The sequence below is a fragment of the Mobula birostris genome, chromosome 31 (assembly GCF_030028105.1).
Source record: "Mobula birostris isolate sMobBir1 chromosome 31, sMobBir1.hap1, whole genome shotgun sequence".
Taxonomy (NCBI): Eukaryota; Metazoa; Chordata; class Chondrichthyes; order Myliobatiformes; family Myliobatidae; genus Mobula; species Mobula birostris.
Window position 1 is genome coordinate 33,675,101 of NC_092400.1, and position 24,081 is coordinate 33,699,181.

General features: G+C 41.6%; 1 protein-coding gene across 2 annotated transcripts in view; it reads right to left on the reverse strand.

Moving 5' to 3' along the window:
• Positions 1 to 24,081, reverse strand: part of LOC140190671 (coronin-1C-like) — a 179,259-nt gene that overhangs the window by 40,719 nt on the left and 114,459 nt on the right. For both annotated transcript variants that reach the window (XM_072247436.1, XM_072247437.1), the window contains exon 3: positions 14,522 to 14,644. In XM_072247436.1, coding sequence (XP_072103537.1) covers positions 14,522 to 14,644 — 123 coding nt within the window. The remainder of the gene's footprint in view (positions 1 to 14,521; positions 14,645 to 24,081) is intronic.

Sequence of the window (24,081 nt, forward strand, 5' to 3'; positions counted from 1 at the left end):
ACCCTTCAACCATCAGGCTCCTGAACCAGAGAGGATAACTTTACTCAACTTCACTCGCCCCATCACTGACCTGATCACTTTCAAGGACTCTACAAGTATCTACAATATTTATTTCTTATTATTGTTTTTTTCTTGTATTTACACAATGTTGTCTCCTGCACTTTGGTTGTTTATATGTCTTTGCGTGAGGTTTTTCTATTGTGTTTCTTTGTATTTACTGTGAATGTCTGCAAAAAAATTAATCGCAGGGTAGTATATGGTGACAAATATGTACTTTGATAATAAAATCTACCTTGAACTTAGGAGTGCCACAACTGTGAAACATTCTTCAGGGGAAACATTACGATTTTAACTACAGAAATACTTAGTTTGTCTTTTACAAACCCTTCAGCTGAAAGTCCAAAAATACCACCGCTAGCTTTACACGGCTAGACAATTAAGAATAACGCCAAATGTTTACATTTAATTGTGTTCACAGATATGGAGTGGGGGACAGACAGTTGTAAACTCAAAAGTCAGAGGCACAATATCTATAATCAAATTATTGAGAGAGACAGAGTGAGAGAGTGAGAGACAGAGTAAGAGACAACGAGAGAACAGAACAGTTCTTTGAAGTACAAAAAGGATCTGTGAACATTCAGTGAAAATAGTCCAGATATTCACCAGGGATTAAATAGAATACAACTCGGGATGATAAAGAAGGCCACGTGATTGATAGTGGTCTTGTCTACATGGCTCAGTCACTTAAGTCTGCACACTGAACTTTCTAATATCAAACACAATCGTGCACGTTGGGCACACAAAACCACCCACTACTCCAGTATTCATCTGAAGAACACTCCTAGCAGAGCTTCAAACTTCAAATAGAACATTTTGAATTCTGTAACTACAGACTTAAAAAGCACGCCAAGTTCTTGAAAGAATATTCTTAAAATGCTGGAGGAACTCAACAAGTCAGGCAGCACCTTTGGGGCAGAATAAAGCCTGGAAATGGGGCAGAAGCTAGAATAAGGTGAGGGAACAAGCTGGCAGGAGAGAGGTGAGATCAGGAGAAGGGGTGGGTGGGTGGCAAAGGGAGGGGATGAATTAACTTATTGAGATACAGGTTGGAATGGGCCCTTCTGACCGCATTACCTAGCAATCCCCCAATTTAATCCTAACTTAATCACAGGACAATTTACAATTACCAATCAACCTACCAACTGGTAGATCTTTGAACTGTGGGAGGAAACCGGAGCACCTGGAGGAAACCCACAAACTCCTTACAGGCAGTGGGGGGAATTGAACCCGGGTTGCCTGCACTGTACAGCTCTGTGCTAACCACTACACTTACGCTAGAAGGTGATACATATAAGAGGTAAAGACTAAAAAAGAATTTAAGAGAGGACAGTGGAACATGGAAGAACGGGAAGGAGGAAGGGATCCAAGGGGATGTGATGAGCAGGTGTGGAGAAGGGTTGAGAGGGTAACCCCTCCATAGATGCTGCCTTACTCCAGTATTTTGTGTGCATGCTGCTCTAGACTTCCAGTGTCTGCAGAAACTGAGTTAAAATTTTTAAAGCTTGATATTAATAATCAAAGATTTCTTTGAACTTTTGGAACAAAGAGTAGATTGGGAAAGGTGCATAGAACATTTTGCTGCAAAACCTTTCGAAAGGTAACATGATGATCTTACCAGCAACGAATGAAAACATTCACTCAAAAGATACAGACCCTTTGCTTAATGGTATTGGTCCATGGCATAAAAAGGTTGGGAACCCCTGATACTAGCAAAACAGCCTGTCTTGGCCACAGCAGCACAAAACCCTGCACACTGTATCGAGAATGCTGGGTCCCATATACTAGGAGACTGACTGCGTGTTACAATGTAGTCAACCTTAGTTACAACATTAATATCACTGCTAAGAGAGCACTGGCAGCTCTCCATGATCCAGGGCAAAACTAACAAATTAGAAGCTTTGTCATTGTTTCCTCAGTTTCAGCATGACCACTAAGTCAAACTTAGCCCAGAAGGAAGAATGCAAAGTTACGCCAATGTCACAAGTTGACTTGAAGCCATTTGGCTCATGCTCTCAGTTTCATCGACTAGTTTGATTTTGATTGCTGTGGGGATCCATTTGACCTTCGTTCAGCAGCACTGTGTACTTTAACAATTCTACATACACTAAATCATCACCTATAGCAAGTAAGACCTCAGTGCTGCTGGACAGACACCACTGATGTGTAGAGTCCTTCACATGCAAGTGCACAACTCCAGGAAGTGGCGACGTAGGTGGAGAGGGTAGTGAGAAAGATATTTGGCATGCTTGCCTTCATAGGCCGAGCCAGTGAGTAAACAGGTTGTAATGTCACATTGCAGTTGTACAAACATTGGTTAGACTCAGATTATTATCTACAGTTCGGATTGCCACACTAGAGGGAGCATGTGGCAGAATTCAGAAAATGCAGAAGAGATTCATCATGACACTGTGTAGAACAGCGGTCCCCAACCACCGGGCTGCGGACCGGTACTGGGCCGCAAAGCATGTGCTACCGGCCTGTGAGGAAATGATATGAGTCAGCTGCACCTTTCCTCATTCCCTGTCACGCACTGTTGAACTTGAACATAGAGTTGCCAACTATCCCGTAATTGCCGGAACATCCCATATATTGGGCTAAATTGGTTTGTCCTGTATTGCCCCCGCTAAGGTAGAGCATTCCTATGAAACCTTTCGTGCTGAAATGGCATGAAGAAACAATTACCATTAATTTATATGGGAAAAAGTTTTGAGTGTTCCCAGACCAAAAAATAACCTAACAAATCATACCAAATAACATATAAAACCAAAAATAAATAACACTAAAAGCAGGAATGATATGATAAATACACAGCCTATGTAAAGTAGAAATAATGTATGTACAGTGTAGTTGGGAAGATGAAGGCAAACCGATTTGTGGGGGGGAGAAAAAAAACCGGCACGTACGCGCATCTGCACATCACATGCGCACACAGGCGCCTGCTCAAGGCTTCATGGTCATGGGAGTCTTTCCTGGGGTAAAGTGTCCCAGGATTTGACTGCTACTTCTGTCCCTTACTTGGGAGTGAGAAAGTTGGCAACCCTAACTGTAAAAGACATGCTGAGGTGAGTTTAACCCTACTTGAACAACCCCCCCCCCCCCCCCCGTCGGCCGGTCCTCAAGAATATTGTCAATATTAAACCAGTCCATGGTGCAAAAACAGTTGGGGACCTCTGGTCCAGAATGGAGGGACGTTATTATAAGGAGAGATTGGGTAGGCTGGGTTTGTTCTCACTGCAACAAGGGGAGGCTGGAAGGGTGACTTTATAGAGGTTACACAGATAGGGCAGTGCAGTCTGCATCTGTGAGACATGGGTTTAAGGTGAAAGGGAAAATTTTCCCACACAGAGGGGTAGTGAATACTGGGAACAAACTGCCAGAGGTGATGGTGCAGGCAGATATAATTGTAAACAGATAAAAAGGCATTTGGACTGGTACTCCAATAGAAAATTTGAGACTATAAGACTGAGAAGTATTAGACCATTTGGCTGATTGAAACTGTTCCACCATTTCATCATGGCTGATCTGTTCTCCCTCTCAGCCCCATTCTCTGCCTTCCCTCCTCCCCCCCATAACCTTTCATACTCTTGCTAATCAAGAATCTTTCAACCTCCACTTCAAATATCAACTGGCCTGCACCACCTTCAGAGGCAAGGAATTACACTGATGCACCAACCTCTGTCTAAAGCAATTCCTCACCTTCGTTCTAAAGGAATATCCTTCAATTCTGATGCTGTGCCCTCTGGTCCTAGACTCCCCCACTGTAGGAAACATCCTCTCCCTGTCCATTCTATCTGGGCCTTTCAATATTAAATGAAATTTCAATGAGACACCCACTCCCAGCCTTCCAACCTCCAAGTACAGGCGCAGAGCCATCAAACACTCCTATGTTAACCCTTTCATTCTGAGGATCATTCTTGTAAAACTCCTCTGGACCCTCTCCAATGCCAATACATCATTTCTTAGACAAGGGGCCCAAATCTGCTCACATATTCCAAGCGTGGTCTGACCAATGCCTTATAAAGCCTCAGCATCCTCATCCTTGCATTCCAGCCATATATGCTAGTCCTCTGAAAATGGATGCTAACAATGTGGTTACCTTCCTCACCACCGACTCAACCTGCAGGTTAACCTTTAGGGAATCTTGCATGATAACTCCAAAGTCCCTTTACACCCCCACTTTCTGAATCTGCACCCCATTTAGAAAATAGTCTACACTTTTACTCCTTCTACTAAAGTGCATGACCAGACAGTTCCTCCAAGGAACTTCATTAGAATGAAGACAAATGTAATTAGCATAGATAGGGATCACATTATGTGTAAATAAATTGCATTGAAGGATCCCATTTCTGTGTTGTACCCTTCAACCTGCTGGTATAGATTTCAATTTGTCCTTCCAGTAAAAAAAATGTTTCCTTCTCCCTCCCCTCTTCTTCTATTCGCCACTCTGGCCTCTTCCCTCTTCTCACCTCCCCTCAGTTCCCTCCTCCTTCCCTTCCTCTTATGGTCCACTCTCCTTTCCTATTAGACTCCTTCTTCTCCAGCCCTTTATCTTTCCTGTGCACCTGGCTTCACCTGTCACCTTCCAGCTATCCTCCTCCTCCCCCCCACCTCCACCTTTTTACTTCTGGCATCTTTCGCCTTCCTTCTGAGTTCTGCTGAAGGGTCTTGGCCTGAAATGTCGACTGTTTATTCATTTCCACAGATGCTGCCTGACCTGCTGAGTTCCTCCAGCATTTTGTGTGTGTTGCTTTGGATAGTTCTATGTTTCAATGATTCGTTCAGTATAAACCATACTTCACAATGCTCTTTCCACTCATCAGGCTCAGGTTCAATGTCAGATGATTTTGTAAATTTTATTTAATTATTTTGTTCCATTCTGTTCAGGTCTTCGGTGCAGTTCCTTGAGACAGCTATGGTTCTGGTTTCTGTGGGTGGCATGAAGCCCATCCACCTTGCTTTAATTAAGCCTTCCTATGAATGGCAGTCTTCAGATCCAATAGTCACTGCTGAGTGACCAGCAGCACATTTTCAACAACACACACAGAATGCTGGAGGAACTCAGCAGGTCAGGCAGCATCTATGGACTGATGTTTGGGCCGAGACCCTTCTTCAGGACTGGAAAGGGAAGACGGGTGAAGTGCCAGAATTGAAAGGTGGGGGGTGGGTGAGGAGAAGCAGGATAGCTAGGAGAGGATAGGTGAAACCAGGTGTGTGGGAAAATTAAAGAACTGGAGATGACGGAAGAGGAGAGTGGACCATAGGAGAAAGAGAAGGAGGAGGGGATCTACAGGAAGTGATAGGCAGGTGACAAGAGGTAAGAGGCCAGAGTGGGGAATAGAAGAGGAGAGGGGAGGGATTTTTTTTTAAACTGGAAGGAGAAATCAATATTCGAGCTGATTTTGGGGATGACATCTGTAAATAAGTGAGATACCAAGACTCTGCTCTTAACTACAGCTGTGCACAACCTCAGCATAGAGTGTCCGACTGCACATTAGAAACGTCAGCTTGGTCCCTTCAGATGAACTTCAGTACAACTTATGTTCAGTGAGCAGCTTTAATGTTGTGAAACATTCCAAGGCACTTCAGAGGAGCATTAACAACATTTTATAGAGAGCTCCATATAGAGATATTATAATAAATTGGTCAATGATAGGTATTGAATAACGGAGGTACAGATGGACTCAAATTTTATGGGAAAGGTCTGTTTAACGGACAAAGCATTAAGCAGATAAGACCGTACAGTTAATGTTTTTGCAGGAGTATGGGGCAGGATTATAATATGCTGCTTGTGAAGACTGGAGGCAAGAAAAAAAATAGGGATAATACATAAAAAAATAGGGTAACATTGACCACCTTTGAACAGTATAACGATGAACCAAATCAGTGTATGACTGGGTCATTGAAAACACAAATCAACTAACTTGTGTGTGACCACAGCACGAATGTCACTAAGGACAGATGACTGCAACATTAGCACAAATACTGAAAAACAAAACAATGGAATATGAAAGGAATATTTAAGCCCGAGAAAAGAGGAGTCTAATTAACAACAGAATACAGTTGCAACAGACAACAGATGCACTCAGTGAAGCATAACATTTCCAATTCAGACAGCTGTCAGTGAAGTGGAATGATATCTGGATTAAAATTTTTTGCATAAAATTAAAACACCTTATACTATTTCGCAACAGTTAATATTAAGGTGATGGGACTATTTGAAAATATTGAAAAGACATACTTGCAAAAAACAATGACATACAAGAGAGCACTATACAGAAACAATCATTTACTCTCCACACAAGAATGATTCCTAACATATTTGCCTGCTCTTTTCCTCCAAACATTTAACCTTTTACCCTAATATTCAGTTATATAAAATTGTTTCACACATCCAAAACGAAAGCAGCCCAGTTAGCTGACCCAACTCATTCATACTGACATTCATGCTTGAGCTGAGCATCCTCCCATCTTAACCGAGCTGCATTAATGCTCTTCTTGCTCAAAGGGTTATTCAACCTACCCTTAAATGCATGAAATCTATTTATCTGAACCAATTTTTGTCACAGGGAGTTCCACATTCCCAACAAACTTAAAAACCTTCTATGGATTGAGTTCTATTGAAGGGTCTCAGCTGAAATGTTGACTGTTTATTTCTCTCCATAGATGCTGTGCGACCTGCTGAGTCCTTTCAGCACTTTGTGTATTGTTCAAGATTCCACCGCTGTCTGTCAGGAGTTTGTACGTCCTCCCCCTGACCACGTGGGTTTCTTCCAAGTGCTCCGGTTTCCTCACACATTCCAAAGATGTACAGGTTGGTAGGTTAATTAGTCATTGTAAATTGTCCTGTGATTAGGCTAGGATTAAACTTGAGATTGCTGGGCAGCATGGCTCAGAATCAGAATCAGGTTTATTATCACCGTACCGGCATGTGCACATGCGCCGGTCGTGCATACAGCCTGTTACAGCCGTTCCGACTAGTTTTCTTACTTTAACTTAAGTTATTTGTTGTATTTTTTTCCCCACGGTAACACATTGAATGTAACCCTCTCTAACGTGCTGGTGGAGAGAGTTTTATTTGGGTTTTTAGCGCTGGAAATAGTTACATTCGGACACGTCTCATTAGCGGGGCAGCAGTATGGTCGCATTGTTTATTCCAGGGACCAGCTGCTTGAGCTTATGCCGGCCGGTTTAGCAAACATAGCGGTGGACACCCCTGCTGAAATCTGGAGGAAAACACACAGAGGATGCAGAGGGGGATCACAAAGGTGAGGAAAGAGGACCAGGTCGAGACAACAGAGACTTATGGAGAAGAGGAGTTCGGTGGGTAATAAAATGGACGAGTTCATGGCCCTAGCCAGGCGTCAGAGAACATTTCGGGAGTGCAGTGTTATGTGTTTTACTGAAACGTGGTTGCACGTGGACATACCCGACCAAAACTTCTCCATGGAGGGCTTCCAGACCATTCGGGCTGATCGGATGTGCACTGAGAGCAGTAAGCGTAAAGGAGTTGGGGGCTTGCTGTTCTGGTTAACAACAGATGGTGCAATCCTGGTCATATTACAATCGAGAAATGTGTTCGTAGCCTGGAAATTGAACTTTTTGCTGTTGGACTCCGGCCATATTCCACCGAGATACAACATTGGGCGTCATGGGAGGTTGTTCCTGCCTGTGGCCATCGAACTTTGCAGCTCCTCCCATGGAGGTCAGACACCCTGAGCCAATAGGCTGGTCCTGGTCTTGTTTCCATCTGGCATAGTTTGCATATTGTTGTTTGATTGTTTGTGGTTTTCGTATTGCTATATTTATGCTCTATTCTTGGTTGGTGCAGCTGTAACGAAACTCAATTTCCCTCGGGATCAATAAAGTATGTCTATGTCTACATGATGTGAAATTTGTTAACTTAGCAGCAGTAGTTCAATGCAATACATAATCTAGCAAAGCAAAATAAATAAATAATAATAATAAACAAGTAAATCAATTGAATAGATTAAAAAACGTGCAAAAACAGAAATACTGTATATTTAAAAAAAAGTGAGATAGTGTCCAAAGATTCAATGTCCATTTAGGAATCGGATGGCAGAGGGGAAGAAGCTGTTCCTGAATCGCTGAGTGTGTGCCTTCAGGCTTCTGTACCTCCTACCTGATGCTAACAGTGAGAAAAGGGCATGCCCTCTGTGCTGGAGGTCCTTAATAAAGGACACTGCCTTTCTGAGACACCGCTCCCTAAAGATATACTGGGTACTTTGTAGGCTAGTAGCCAAGATGGAGCTGACTTGATTTACAGCCTCCTGCAGCTTTTTTCGGTCCTGTGCAGTAGCACCCCACCCCCATACCAGACAGTGATGCAGCCTGTCAGAATGCTCTCCATGGTACAACTATAGAAGTTTTTGAGTGTATTTGTTGACATGCCAAATCTCTTTAAACTCCTAATAAAGTATAGCCGCTGTCTTGCCTTCTTTATAACTACATCGATGTGTTGGGACCAGGTTAGATCCTCAGAGATCCTGACACCCAGGAACTTGAAACTGCTCACTCTCTCCACTTCTGATCCCTCTATGAGGATTGGTATGTGTCCCTTCGTCTTTCCCTTCGTGAAGTCCACAATCAGCTCTCTCGTCTTACTGACGTTGAGTGCCAGGTTGTTGCTGTGGCACCACTCCACTAGTTGGTATAACTCACTCCTGTACGCCCTCTCATCACCACCTGAGATTCTACCAACAATGGCTGTATCATCAGCAAATTTATAGATGGTATTTGAGCTTTGCCTAGCCACAGGGTCATGTGTATATAGAGAGTAGAGCAGTGGGCTAAGCACACATCCCTGAGGTGTGCCAGTGTTTATCGCCAGCGAGGAGGATATGTTATCACCAATCCGCAGATTGTGGTCTTCCGGTTAGGAAGACGAGGATCCAATTGCAGAGGGAGGTACAGAGGCCCAGGTTCTGCAACTTCTCAATCAGGATTGTGGGAATGATGGTATTAAATGCTGAGTTTTAGTCGATGAACAGCAACATGACGTAGGTGTTTGTGTTGTCCAGGTGGTCTAAAGTCGCATGGAGAGCCATTGAGATTGCGTCTGCCATTGACCTATTGTGGCGATAGGCAAATTGCAATGGGTCTAGGTCCTTGCTGAGGCAGGAGTTCAGTCTAGTCATGACCAACCTCTCAAAGCATTTCATCACTGTCTATGTAAGTGCTACCGGGTGATAATCATTAAGGCAGTCCACCTTACTCTTCTCGAAGGGTCAGAAGACCTACTCCACGGTGTATCTCAATAAATAAATAAAGGATTCCCAGCATCGGCAGAAGCTTGGATTTATTAAATTCTTTCTGAATTCTCCATTTAATTTCTTGATGCCTGTTCTGTACTGGTGGTTTCTGGTTTTATTATCCAGTAATGCACGTACTCTTTTAAAACCATCTCTGAATTTAAATGTCTCAGCCATTGCTTTGAAGCAAAAGACACAAATAGAATTCATCAGCTAATCACATTTCTGCTAGACTTGGAGATTCAAATTTGAAAATGGATTGTAAAAATATTTGTAACTGTCCAATAAGCAAAAATTTAAAAGGATGGGCATGTTTAAATCTCTTACATTTAATCTTCCACTGTAATCCTAATGACTCTGTTTGAGTGCCTGAGGTCACTAATGTACTTGTTATTGGAACAGAAAAATGTTTAGCAAATCCTCTCAACAGAATGTTGTCTAAAAGCACAACGGATTTTCCGTTTCATGATGAAGCAATTACGGATGAAGTCCAGATTTTTCATATCAAAACACTTACGCATTGATTTAAAGATCTTAACCATGAAAAAGAGACAATACTGGCTTTGTGTTTTTTGTTTTTACCCACTTGCATTAACTTGGTTGAATTTTATAAGCTTATGGCATAAAACTCCGTAATTTATGAATCTGAAAGGGTATGTAATTTCATTGGTGGATAGAGATTACATCAGACCACAGGATCTCACCATCAGGAGCAAGAGATATTGTCAAGTTAATGGGTACAAGAATAAAATCTATAAATTGCCCTTTACTGACACAAAATGGACCCAGAAAGTTTATATACATGAAAATTAAAAAATTAACGATGCTGATAAACAAATAAAAACAGAAAATACTAGAAAACTCAGATCAGGCAGCATCTGTAGAAAGAGCAAAAGAAACAGCCAGATTTTCCATGTTTCCAGCACTTCCTACTTTTCTTTAATCATGTATACGTCATCTTTCAAATTTAGAGCACTCTAGCAGGGGACTATTTAAAGGCCACAATTACCCCTTTGCAACAAGTTTTGCGAACAGTTCATTTTTGATTAAAACGCATGAAAGCAAGAGTCTGCATTTTAAAAAAGACGCCTTCCTGAGAAATGGGAAAATGAATGGAACAATGTAAAATAGAAGAGGAAAACTACAAAGCTGGTCAAGGGTAACAAAGGCTGGGCAGCATACAACTTCTTCACAAAGTTGGTCTCAGGAGCTTTAAAGAGACCATCCTTCATAGCAAGAATATAAATGCTAGAAACCTCAAATAAGAGCAGACAAGAGAAAATCTGCAGATGCTGGAAATCCAAACAACAAACACAAAATGCTGGTAGAACTCAGCAGGCCAGGCAGCATCCATGGAAAAGAGCACAGTCGACATTTCAGGCCAAGACCCTTCGGCAGGACATGAAACGGAAATAAAAGCAGAATGCTTTAGCTCTTCAGCTGATTAAGTAGTATCTGGGGAGAGGGAAATGTTGACTGTTTCTTGCTCTACAGGTTGCCACAAGACCACAGGATCCTGTATAGGAGCAAAAATTAGGCTATTTGGCCCATTGAGTCTGTTCTGCCATTTCTCTCTCGGTCCCAATCTCCTGCCTTCTCCTCATAAACCTTCATGCCCTGACTAATCAAAAATCTATCAACCTCTGCCTTAAATATACTCAATAACGTGGCCTCCACAGCTACCTGTGGCATTAGATTACACAGATTCACCACTCTGTGGCAAAAAAATTTCCTCCTCATCTGGGTGCTGGGTAACCTGCTGAGAAATTCTGGTCTTTTCCTGAAGTATTTGATACTAGTGGCATTTCAGGAGGGAAATATACAATTTCTCAATGGTCATATGTAGGAATATTTGATGTAAGAATTCAGTCACTGTCCCCAATACTACTTCCTTCAATGTATGACAGTTCTGTTTAAATACAGCTCTGCGAAGTACCTTCGGATATTGTCCCATGCTTGAGGGAGATAGTGAAATGCAAACACTTCTACCTTAAAAAGAATGTAAATTATTACTGCACAAGTCTAACTGTCTCAATTACCAACCTTTTCAAACCCCATCACCAAGCTGCAAACACTGGGGACAAATGGCAAATCCCCCCAACACTCGGTTATCACTTGCAGCATAAACTTGCATTGTGAAATACTGTTCAACAGATTTTGGATAGAGATAGCATCTTTACATGAAAACCAACAGGATAAGGGTCTCAGCCCAAGACATTGATTATCCATTTCCATGGGCGCTGCCTAACCTGCCGAGTTCCTCCAACATTTTGTGTGGTGCTTTGGATCTCTAGCATCTGCAGACTTCCTTGTGTTTACGATTTGCTGCTCCACTGAAAAGTCTCTTCAAGGGATGCCTACCCTGAAGAAGTTTAAATCTTCCCTTCGACGGGAGTTCAGTGAAACCCTCTCTCACTGCTCAACTTCTGTGATCTCTGGTACTCTCCGACTCTTCGACCACGTGCTCACCCAGACCTGCTCATCCCCGCCTGCACCCTTTTTATTCTGGCATCTTCTGCCTTCCTTCCCAGTCCTGAAGAAGGGTCTTGGCCCAAAACGTCGACTGTTTATTCATTTCCATAGATGCTGCCTGACCTGCTGAGTTCCTCCAGCATTTTGTGTGCGTTGCTCTGGATAAGATAAGCAGCAAGCTTCACAGTTTGCCTACACAGCATTTAATATCAAATATACAATAATTATCCTTAATGGCACAGATACTTTCTTCCCACCAACATCCCACCTTCACTTCAATTTTGAAAATATAGTTTGAGCCAAACATTTACAGAAATTCAATAAGTATCAGTAATTCAAATCTATTTGGGAAGAAAATGCAACTAATATAGAACACAGAAATCTACAGCACATTACAGGCCCTTCGACTCACAATGTTGTGCCGACCTTGTAACCTACTCTAGAAACTGCCTAGAATTTCCCCACCACACAGCCCTCTATTCTTCTAAGCTCCATGTACTTATCTAAGAGTCTTTTAAAAGACCCTATTGTATCCGCCTCTATCACCGTCACTGGCAGTGCATTCCATGCACCCACCACTCTCTGTGTGAAAAACATCCTGACATCCTTTCTGTACCACTTCCAAGTACCTTAAAACTATGCCCCCTCGTGTTAGCCATTTTAGCCCTGGAAAAATGCCTCTGGCTATTCACACAATCAATGCCTCTCATCATCTTATACACCTCCATCAGGTCACCTCTCATCCTTTGTTGCTCCAAGGAGAAAAGGCAAAGTTCATTCAAACTGTTCTTATAAGGCACGCTCTCCAATCCAGGCAACATCCCTGTAAATCTCCTCTGCACTGTCTCTATAGTATCCACATCCTTCCTGCAGTAAGGTGACTAAAACTCCAAGTGGGGTCTAACTAACTAAGGTCTTACAAAGCTTTAACACTACCTCACGGCTCTTGAACTCAATCCTACAGTTGATGAATGCCAAAACACCATACGCCTTCTTAGCAACACCGTCAACCTGCGCAGCAGCTTTGACTGTCCTATGGATACGGACCCCAAGATCTCGCTGATCCTCCACACTGCCAAGAGTCTTACCATCAATATTATATTCTGTCTTCAAATTTGACCTACCAAAATAAACCACTTCACACTTATCTGGGTTGAAATCCACCTGACACTCCTCAGCCCAGTTCTGCATCCTATCAATGTCCTGTTGTAACCTCTGGCAACCCTCCACAACTTTTGTGTCATCAGCAAAACCTACCCTTCTACTTCCTCATCACTGTCATTTATAAAAATCACAAAGAGGAGGGGTCCTAGAACAGATTCCTGAGGCACACAACTGGTCACCATCCTCTATGCAGAATACAAACCAGCTACAACCACCCCTTGCCTTCTGTGGGCAGGCCAATTCTGGATCCACAAAGCAAGGTCTCCTTGGACCCCATGCCTCATTACTTTCTGAATGAGCCTTGCATGGGAAACCTTATCAAATGCCTTACTGAAATCCATATACACTATATCCACTGCTAAATTAAATCAAAAGAGTCTTTGGTTTTAAATGGTTAAGCAAGGAACTGGGAATTGCTGATTTTCAAAGGAAACTGGCTATCATGTGGTCAAATCTCCACATTAATGTGCAGATGCAGCAGGCAATTAGGAAAACAAATAGCATATAATGTACAAAATTTTACTACCGTTAGAGAAAGTCTCAATGGCACTGCAGTTTGCACACATTGTACATTCTGGCTCATTCTTGTCACGGACGGAGTGTATATTCACAATTCACTTTTTTGAGTAGAATCGGATGATTATTGTTAAAGGCTTTTTTTTGTTTTATTGAGCTACAGCACGGAATAGGCCATTCTGGCCCTTCAAGCCCTGCTGTGCAGCAACCCCAATTTAATCCTAGCCCAAATCACTGGACAATTTACAATAACCAATTAACCCACCAGACGGTACGCCTTTGGACTGTGGGAAGAAACTGGAGCACTCAGAGGAAACCCACGTGGTCATGGGGAAAACATACAAACTCCTCACAGGTAGCGGCAGGAAATGAACCAGAGTTGCTGGTACTGTAAAACATTGTGCTAACCACTACACTACCATCCTTTATGTTATTATTCATAACACTTAAAAGTGAAAAACAAAAATAAAATCCATAAAAAGGTGATTTTCTGAAAACAGAGGAACAACTGGCCTTGCTTGAAGAATTTAGATAAGGTCACGGAACAAAAAGGCAAGATAGAAACTAAATCTTTACTGAGAAAGTTATGAATTTTTGGAAATCATTACTATAGTGGCTGTGGATGCTTGGTTGCTGAGGCATATTTCTACAAGACATTTTGATACTTACTTGGTACCTTCCACTCTATACTATTTTTTCTTGACTTTTTGCCCATTGCTAAAATCCTCACATACTACTATTTTGGTTAGTAATACAAGCTTCTTCCTTTAATCTTTGTGTTTTCCCGTTAGTCATAGGTGAAGCACTTTACTGCTGAGCTCATCAGTAAGTTATACATTTGGAGAATAAAAAACTTTCGCCAAAACCTTTGTTCAATTATGTTTGGATCAGAAAAATATAGTAGGAAGTCTTATCTTGCTTTAAAATGTGATTATCGTCTTTTAGAAGCATTAAGTGTAACCCAATATCTGCAGGGGAATTGAATACAGAATCAAGTCATTGCATATTTGTCTACAGTGATCATTTTTTTAAAAACTTACCATAATTGTGCAATCCTCTGATCCACTGGCAATAAGATGGTCATCGTGTGGACACCACTCAATGTCCAGCACTGGTCCTGTGTGCCCACATACTGTTGGATATGCCTTATCAATTCGGCCCGTCTGTGAACAGAAAATGATACACGTCAAGGTATTGTCTAAAAAGCCAGTATTAACAATTTTCAAAGGTTCAAAACCCTTGATGCATCAGCGTTCTGGACACAAATCCCATTTAAATAACAAAAACTGAATTCCTGCCCCAATCTCCTTAACATTCAGTGGTTAATGCAGCTCATTTATTCTCCTGAAAAATGTGTGAAGTTTAACACTGATTAATTTAGTAATGACCAAGTTTAATGTTAGCATTTAAGTATAAAGTATAAGGTGAAGTATAAAGTAGATCAACAAAACACAGCACAAGAGGTATGACTCTGTAACTCTTACAATGGAACTCTTCATTTTGTAAATGGCTGTTTAATATATATAAAAAAATAAACTGGTGCACTCTAGAAATAACTTGTCATGGAGATGTAAACAAGTAGTCACCAATGTCAAACCTGAAGAAACTGACAACCCAAATACCCTTTTTTAAAAATAAGTAAACTGCTATTTATGAGTAAAATTTTCCTCCAAGAGGACCACAACATTGTCATGGTTTGGAGGCTTGCGTGTCTCAATGACCCAGAGAGCTATGTTAGCTGAAGTCAGGGCTTTATGCTTTGGCTCCTGGGTAGGGTCACCCTTGCCAAACAGATCAAAGGGTAGAGGACAGACTAAGAGTGACCCACTGGTCCTCCAGGTTCAGGGTTTCAGCTGAGGGCTAACAACCCTGACTGGTCAAACAAAACTGTTACACTTTTTTTTTAAAAAATGAAGAATCCTTCTACATCCGTGTGCGAAAGCGTTCCCAACTCTGCATCCGGGACCTGCATGGATGATAGTAGTGAAAATCGAAAGGAAGCTGCTGACTTGAAGGAAGCCCTGAACACTAACTGCACAGAGACTGAGAACCTTCATTGCTGCTCTAAATGCCAGTGGCATAACAGGCAGTCAAAAAAAAAATGGATCCATACATTTTATATTTGGTGTTTGTCATACAGAATTAATAACCATGCTTGTGTTGACATTAGCTAGCAGCTTGGGAAATGCCAGCATCTGTATTTCTAACTGAGAAGTGTGCCTGACAAATGATCCACTTGAGAATGCCTGAGAAACAGGAAACTGCACAGGTTCTCAAGCTCTTAAAATTCACTTAGATTTTTGGGAACATTAGAACACTGAGCAATCTCATGAGCTAGCTGCAATGAGATTTCATTCTAGTCCTTTCCCTCAAACTGCCTTGTTCCGCTTGGCGCCAGACATGCTAATGTCCTATGTGGGATGTTTAACTACCAGACACGAGGCACATCAACTTTTGGTTCTGATTCTGCTCCTCCTCTCCAAGTACCATCAACCAGCCCAAATTCTCCAACAGGATCAGAATCAGGTTTACTATCACTGGCATGTGTTGTGAATTTGCTGTTTAGCAGCAGTACTACATTGTAATACATAATAAAATAGTTGAGCTCGCACTTCCAATAAAAAAGGACGAGGCACTGGAACACAGGAAGAACCATCGCTGTGCAGGCGGTGAGCACTCATCGTCACAACGGGTCTGAAACTCGGCAATCTCATCCGACCTTACCAACCAAACAGACATTACTGGGCATGCATAAATTAGCAACTAGGGTGCCCAACAGTTCCCCTTGACTCGCAGCACAGAATGAGTTCATGCAATTTAACAGTTGGTATGTCAAGTACACCCTCTCAACTTTCTCTGCAGACCTATGGAAAACAGGTCGCGCAACAATACAGTGCTGGCCGGAACCCAATGGTGAAATAGATCCAATCAGTGAATCTGTTGGCCCTGAGGATTCCTTGGAGGTGTTCAATGCGACCTCTGCTTCATATGTGCAGTCAAGAACTATCTTTGTAGATTATGGGACCTTACAGGATTGGTCAATCACGCTAATTGGAACAGTACAAACATAGCTTGCCGAACACCAGCTCTATCCCGATTAACATTCAGATTCCGATCTGAATCCTTGTCAACATAATTTTCATTGTCGCAAACAACAGGAATTCTGCAGATGCTGGAAATTCAAGCAACACACATAAAAGTTGCTGGTGAACGCAGCAGGCCAGGCAGCATCTCTAGGAAGAGGTGCAGTCGGCGTTTCAGGCCGAGACTCACGAAGTCCTGACGAAGGGTCTCGGCCTGAAACATCGACTGCACCTCTTCCTAGAGATGCTGCCTGACCTGCTGCGTTCACCAGCAACTTTGATGTGTGTTACTTAATTTTCATTGTTATGTCTTCATCTTCACCTCACTGTTCCTTTGCATGCTGCTACCATCGCTCCATCCATGTCAACTCACTGCCGTCGTCAAAATCCAATAGGCATTCCCAGTTTGTGTTAATTTTTAAGATTTTAATTTAGCCCCATTAATGATGGATAAATATGTTTGGTGCGATCTCTACGAGTCCAAAGACAGTGAAGCCTTGAATTCTAATCCAGCTGAGAAACAGAAACTACAGAAAGTGTGTCAATTCAATGTTACATACCTGGAGTATGATTTTATTCCATTCCCGTCAGATCAGCAATGCCCCATGTGTCTTATTTGTAATGCTATACTGTCTAGTGAAGCCATGAAACCATCAAGACTGCAGGAACACTTCCATAAAAGACTTCTTGAAAAGGCTACTTATGGTATTACTCAGTTCCAAAAGATGAAAGATGCATTTGATACTCAGTTCCAAAAGATGAAAGATGCATTGTACACCCGAGTCATTTGCCAAGAAAGCTAAGAAGAATACCTTGATAGTGGTCTCATTGTTTCTTATAACATTTTCAAGATCATTGCAAAATGTGGAAAATCTTATACAGTTGGTGAAAGATTAATAATGCCTGCTGAATCAGAAGTGCTCACCACTGTTCTCAAAATGGACACCAGCATTTTAAAATAAGTTCCTGAGTAATAACTCTGTAGCTCCACACATAGATGAAATGAGTGAAGACATTGAGCATCAACTATGCACAGAGCTACCAAAAAAAACAAACAGAATTTGGGATACAACGGGATGAATCAACTGTGCAAGACAATGAGGCATTGCTAATGGCATATGTATGGTTTATCAAAAATGGAAAAGTTTATGAAGAGATTCTCTTTTGTAAAAAAAATATCAACTGAGATTCAATCTATGATGAGCTCAAAATGTATATTGAGGATAAAAGTATTCCGATTATTAACATGATTTCTTGCACAACAGATGGAGCACCATATATGGCAGGTCACCATGCTGGATTAATGGCTTTTATAAAAGGAGAAATTCTAAGTTTGTTTGCAATCCATTGCGTAATTCATTGTCAACATCTCACAGCCAAAACCTAAACATGAAACTGCAGGGTGAGAACTTCAATTTAATCCAGTCAAAGAGTGCAGTGTCCACTTTTATTGGAAAATTGGAAATATATAAGCAAAACATTGGGAGAAGAATGAAAAGTATGGAAAGTATGGCACTTTCTTTCACAGATAGTGATTTGCAAGAGTACTGCTTATACCTGCAGTCACCGAAGAAGCATTTTCAGAATTGAATCAAGGATTTAAACAATCAGGATATTCCGGACAGGGTAATTAAGCCATTTCTTTGCAAGGTGGGAGAACAAGCAGAGAGCTTGCAAGAAGAAGTTATCCAAATTCAGAATGACAAAGAAGCAAAAGTGCTTTTCAAAAATGCCGGCTTTTGTGGAGAGGAGTTAAACTGCTTTTCATTGCATTTCCATTTACCTACCTTGTTGAAAGAGGCTTCAGTACAGTGAACCACAAACTCAAAAAAACAGAAACGGCTTGGACACTGTTACACGTGGAGACTTGAGACTTTTGGTGTCACAACTTGAACCAGACATTTCAACTCTTGCTAAAAACCATCAAGCTCAAGGATCACATTGATATCGAAGCTGCTGTACAGCACATACAGTTGAAGTCAGAAGTTTACATACCTTAGCCAAATACACTTAAACTCAGTTTTTCACAATTCCAGAAAATCCTAGAAAACATTCCCCATCTTAGGTCAGTTCGGATCACTGCTTTATTTTAAGAATGTAAAATGTCAGAATAATAGTAGAGAGAATGATTTATTTCAGCTTTTATTTCTTTCATCACTTTCCCAGTGGGTCAGAAGTTTACATACGCTTTGTTAGTATTTGGTAGCATTGCCTTTAAATTGTTTAACTTGGGTCAAATGTTTTGGGTTGCCTTGCACAAGCTTCTCACAGTAAGTTGCTGGAATTTTGTTCCATTCCTCCAGACAGAACTGGTGTAACTCAGTCAGGTTTGTAGGCCTCCTTGCTCGCACATGCTTTTTCCAGTTCTCCCCACAAATTTTCTATCAGATTGAGGTCAGGGTTTTGTGATGGCCACTCCAATAGAATGTGGAAGGAAACCAGAGCACCCGAAGGAAACACACTCAGTCACAAGGAAAAGGTACAAACTCAAAAACAGACAGTGGTAGAAATTGAACCTTGATTGCTGGCACTGCAAAGTGTTCCACTATCTGCCACAATACCACGCTGTGTTTTTAAATCAATTATAATTGACTTGTGCATTAAGATTGATCCAACGATGCAACAGTTTAGCAATTCAGAAATTGCTGATGAAAGGACAGCACTGTGAAATGAATCTCTTGCAGAAGGGAAAAAAAACAGTAATCATAAACTCGGTTCAGGGATTCTGTTTATCACCGGTGTTGATATCTCAGTGCAAGTTAATTGTTAGTAACAAATGCTTCATTTTCCTGAGTAACGCTGGTCTACAGAGCTCTGCCAATTATTGTTAATAAGCTTATGACTCCTATACAATAAAATTTACAGATGTTCAATTATACTGATCTGGGAGTTCAATAAATCAAAATGGTCACGGTATAAAAGTTGCATTCAAGCCTCTTGCAACCTAACTATATAACTAACTAGTCGAGAGATTTGTGAAGCAGACTCAGTGGGCTGAATAGCCTAATTCTGCTCCTATCTCTTATGGTCTTCATGGATTTAAAAGTAACGATGCTAATGGTCTTTCAACACAAGGAAGACATGTCTGAAGTGTAGTCACTTTTATAACGTGACAAGCGATTTGGATCTAAGCAATTTTCAGTAAGGTTGAGTGTGTGATCAACATTGGGAAGAATACTGGGGATAGCCAGCTCAGCCCCATCTGAAATACTGCAACGTGATTTTAGACATCCGCACAAATCCACAAAGTCTTTGCTCAGCATCTCATCTGAAAGACTGCACCTTTGACCATATAGCACTCCTCAAGTAACATAAAACCTGCATTGGAGAATCAGCCTAGATGCTTTTTTGCTCCAGTCTCTGAAGTGGGATTTTGGTGCCAAGTACACTATTCACTGTACATCACATAAGCTACTGAATATTTTAATTTGGCCAGGATAGAAGCACCCAACTCTTCTCTCCAAGATGCTGGCTCTATATCAGGTGCTCCCAACCTGTGGTCCAGCACAGACCCCTTGCTTAATGGTATTGGCCCATGGCATAAAGGTAAGGATCCCCTGTTCTATCTAAACTTCTCTTAAACCACACCCCAACTCATACAACTCTGACTAGGATAACTTCGACTAACCTGCAAATATAGATACCATAGACAATATTTAACATTTCACAATACTGCCCAGTTTATCACAGAAGTACAGATAGAAATACAGATAACAAAGGAACACTTGAGCTGTCTGCTAGGTGGGATATGATTGAGGCTGTAATTTAACCTCGGGGTTCACATGTCATTATTGAAAGGATCATATTACTTGGTAACTGAAATACTGAGTCAGTAATCCAATTGCAGGAAACACTGATGTCATAACCCAGGAGCAAAACTCAATTTATTTTCCACTTACTCTTGAGATTAAATTACATGTTTTGACCACTTCAAAATCAGTTACAATGCTCTGCAAAATCTTGTGCACTGAAAATCAGGTTTAAACCCTTGCAATGTTCAGGTTTCACTACATCTATAGTTGTTGCCTCAAAGATACGCAGCCCTGAAAAGGACTTATTTTACTTAAAACCACACAAACTTTTATAAATAAAGTCTCTCATCTAGAAGGTAACAAAAGCAACAGCTTCTCATCAGAATCAGATTTATTATCCCTGACTTGCACGTTGTGAAACTTGTCTCGTGGCAACAGTGCAGTGCAAAGATACAAAGTCATTATAATCTAAAAATAAATAGTGCAAAGAAAGGAATAACAAGGTAGCGTTGTTTAGTTTCATGGACTGTCCAGAAGGGTAAGGCACTGAGGATTGTGGTAGAACAAAGGAATCTAGTAGAACAACCTCAGGTTGTGGGACGGATGTAAGATTTAAATAAATTCAAATTCAAACATAGGTCCAAAATTCATTGAAGGTGGTGTCACAGATATATAGGGTCATAAATGTAGCCCTCCGGCCAGCCTCAGGGTCGCTCGGCTCGCTGTCGTCTAGGGAAACAGCCCTCGGCCCCACCAAACTGGGTAATTAGTTTGTGCGGATGCTGTGTGATGTACCCCACCTCACCCAAATAACAGACAATACACCAGATATGATTAAATGATTTACAGTTTATAGATATTACTAGAACTATATAATTAACAGAGAATAAAATAAAAAAGGAAAATAAAAGGCACCACACTTATCAAAGTTCAATCTCTTCGTGCACAAACAGTTGGAGCTCAGGACCCTTCTTCTTCACCTTGACCGGCCGCCTGGGACCAACAATGGTGGTCGACCAGATGCTCCACACGAGTCCGTCTCCTCTCCTCGCCCCGCTCGGGGTCCGACCCCATTAGCGGACTCACAACACCTGGTCCATCCTCTGTCTCTCTCTCCTGCCTTCTCCCTCCAAAAACCCCGCGCATACAATATCTTACAGATACACCAAAAGCATAACAACTATCCCAATTGGTTCATAACATCTTCTTATCACAGTCTAACCCAAACAAGCTGCTAGCGCAAGACTTTCTCAGCGTTTAACTTAACAAAGAAGCATTCCCAAGTATAACATAACAAAGAAGCCATTTTAATTAGCCTACACAGTAACATAAAAGACGAAATCCCTTTACATAAAGAAAGAGTCTGGTACATTGGCCTTCATAAATCAAAGTAATAAGTACTTATGTTGAAGTTGTATATCATGTTCATGAAGCCTAATTTGGAGTATTGTGTGCAGTTTTGGTCACCTACCTACAGGAAAAATGTAAATAAGGTTGAAAGAGTACAGAGAAGATTTACAAGAATGTTGCCTGAATTGGAGGACCGGAGTTACAAGGAAAGACTGAACAGGTTAGGACTTTATTCCTCGGAACGTAGAAGATTGAGAAGAGATTTGATAGAGGTATACAAAATGATGAGAGGCATAGATACAGCAAATGCAAGCAGGCTTTTTCCACTGAGGCTGGGTGGGACAGCAACTAGGGGTCATGGGTTAAGGGTGAATGGTGAAAAGTTTAAGGGGAAACATGGGGGGAAACTTCTTCACTCAGAGGGTCATGGGAATGTGGGGAATGTGGAACAAGCTGCCAGCACAAGTGGTGCACATAAGCTCGATTTCAACATTTAAGAGAAGGGTGGATAGATACATGGATGGTAGAGGTATGGAGGGCTGTGGTCCCAGTGCAGGTCAAAGGGAGTAGCTATTTAAATAGATCATCATGGACTAGATAGGCCATTAGGCCTGTTTCTGTACTGTACTTTCCTACGACTCTAAATCTGATGGTGGAGAAAGAGAAGCTACGCCTGAATCATTGGGTGAGAATCTTCAGGCTCTTGTACCTCCTCTGGAATGATAGTAACAGGAAGAAGTCATCACCCCAGTCCACAATTATGATGGAGTCAAACGTACAGCAGTAGGAAGTCATCAGAAAAGACTCCCTCTAATTACGTATAGAAACCTCAGTAATATTAAAATTAAGTATGAGCAGGCTAGGAGAATATCAGTGTCTTAATAGAACACGAGTTCAAGTTCAATGTTGCCGGAGGCATGTAATCCAGAGAAGATGCCATCTTCTAATTGAGACCAAGCTCAGGCCTCATCTGCCCTCTATCTGAAAGCAGAGACTATTCTAGCCAACAATTATTTAACCACTAGGTTGATCCTAGATGGGGGATCATGAGCTAACAGCTTGTAAAAACAACTACTGCCTGTAACTGGAAAAGTGAGAGAACTGCAGATGGTTTACTGACTTGGCAAGAGAACAAAGATCTTGTGGTGACTGCAAAACAGCCTAGGAAGCTGAGAATGTGGGCCAGAGAATAGAATAGAACAGAACTTTATTAACTTTATTGTCATTTTGCTACTCCAATCCGTGCAAAAACAGATACTTACAATACATGTGGTGGGGTTTTTTTTTAAATTCCTAAGCTCACATGCAACAAATGACTCTGATAGTCCATAACACTCAAAGGCTATTGCCAAGCCGGGGTGTAGCATTATTCAGCTGGCGCAACAGCCCTCGGGAAGAAGCTGTTGTTCAGTCTTACTGTCTTGGCTAAGATGTCTCTGTATCTCCTACCAGATGGCAGGAGATTGAACAGATGGTGTCTGAGATGGGATGGGTCAATAAATGATGTTACAAGCATGTGTTAGGCATTGAGAGTTGTAAGTTGTCCCAAGATCCGATTAATTGAGTCCCAGCAATGTTCTGGGCTGTACTAATCACCCACTGGAGTGCTTGTGATCTGTCTTGCTGCAACTAGAGTACCACACTGTTATTCCATAGGGCAGTCTATTGCACACCGATAAAAGTTGGCCAGCAAGTTTTGGGGCAGATTAGCTCTCCTTGAGCACCTCAGATAGTAGAGTCACTGTTGTGCCTTCCCTACAATTGAGGTTCTGTTGACAGACCAAGAGAGCTCCTTGGTGATGCTCATCCCCAAAAACTTGAAAGTGGAGATTCTTTCCATTACCTCATCATTTGGGGGGGGGGGGGGGGGAAGAGTGAAGGAAAATGCTGCAAGGATGAAATTTCTGAACAGGAGAAGTTCTGTTTTGAAGTTGTAGCAAATACAAAACTTGTTTGGGAAGTTTAAAAACTTAAATCAGAAACCCATGTTGCAGCATAACGTCCCTGCTCTTAAATTCAATCCCTCTAGCAGTGAATACTGACATTCCTGAACTATTTACAGGTTTTGTTGATCAGATGGTTTGGAACCTGGAAGGACAACTATGACATCCACCCATTGAAGACAAAGGACATTCACTGCAAGAACAAAATGGGTGATGTATTTCTGAGAGAGGTGAAGTATATCTGAGGAAAGGAGTCCATTTACAATATCAAGCATCAATGAGGCTGGGAAACCAACGGGGCAATGTGGGAACTGAATTTCAATATTAAAAAAACGAGTTTGAAACATGCCAAGAGGCAGACTGAGATATATACACTTTGGGGAAAGCTGTGGGTGGCTGATGAAGCAGACCGAGATATATCTTTCAAGAATCGATAGATTCTGGCATTGTACCGGATGATTGGAAAATTGCA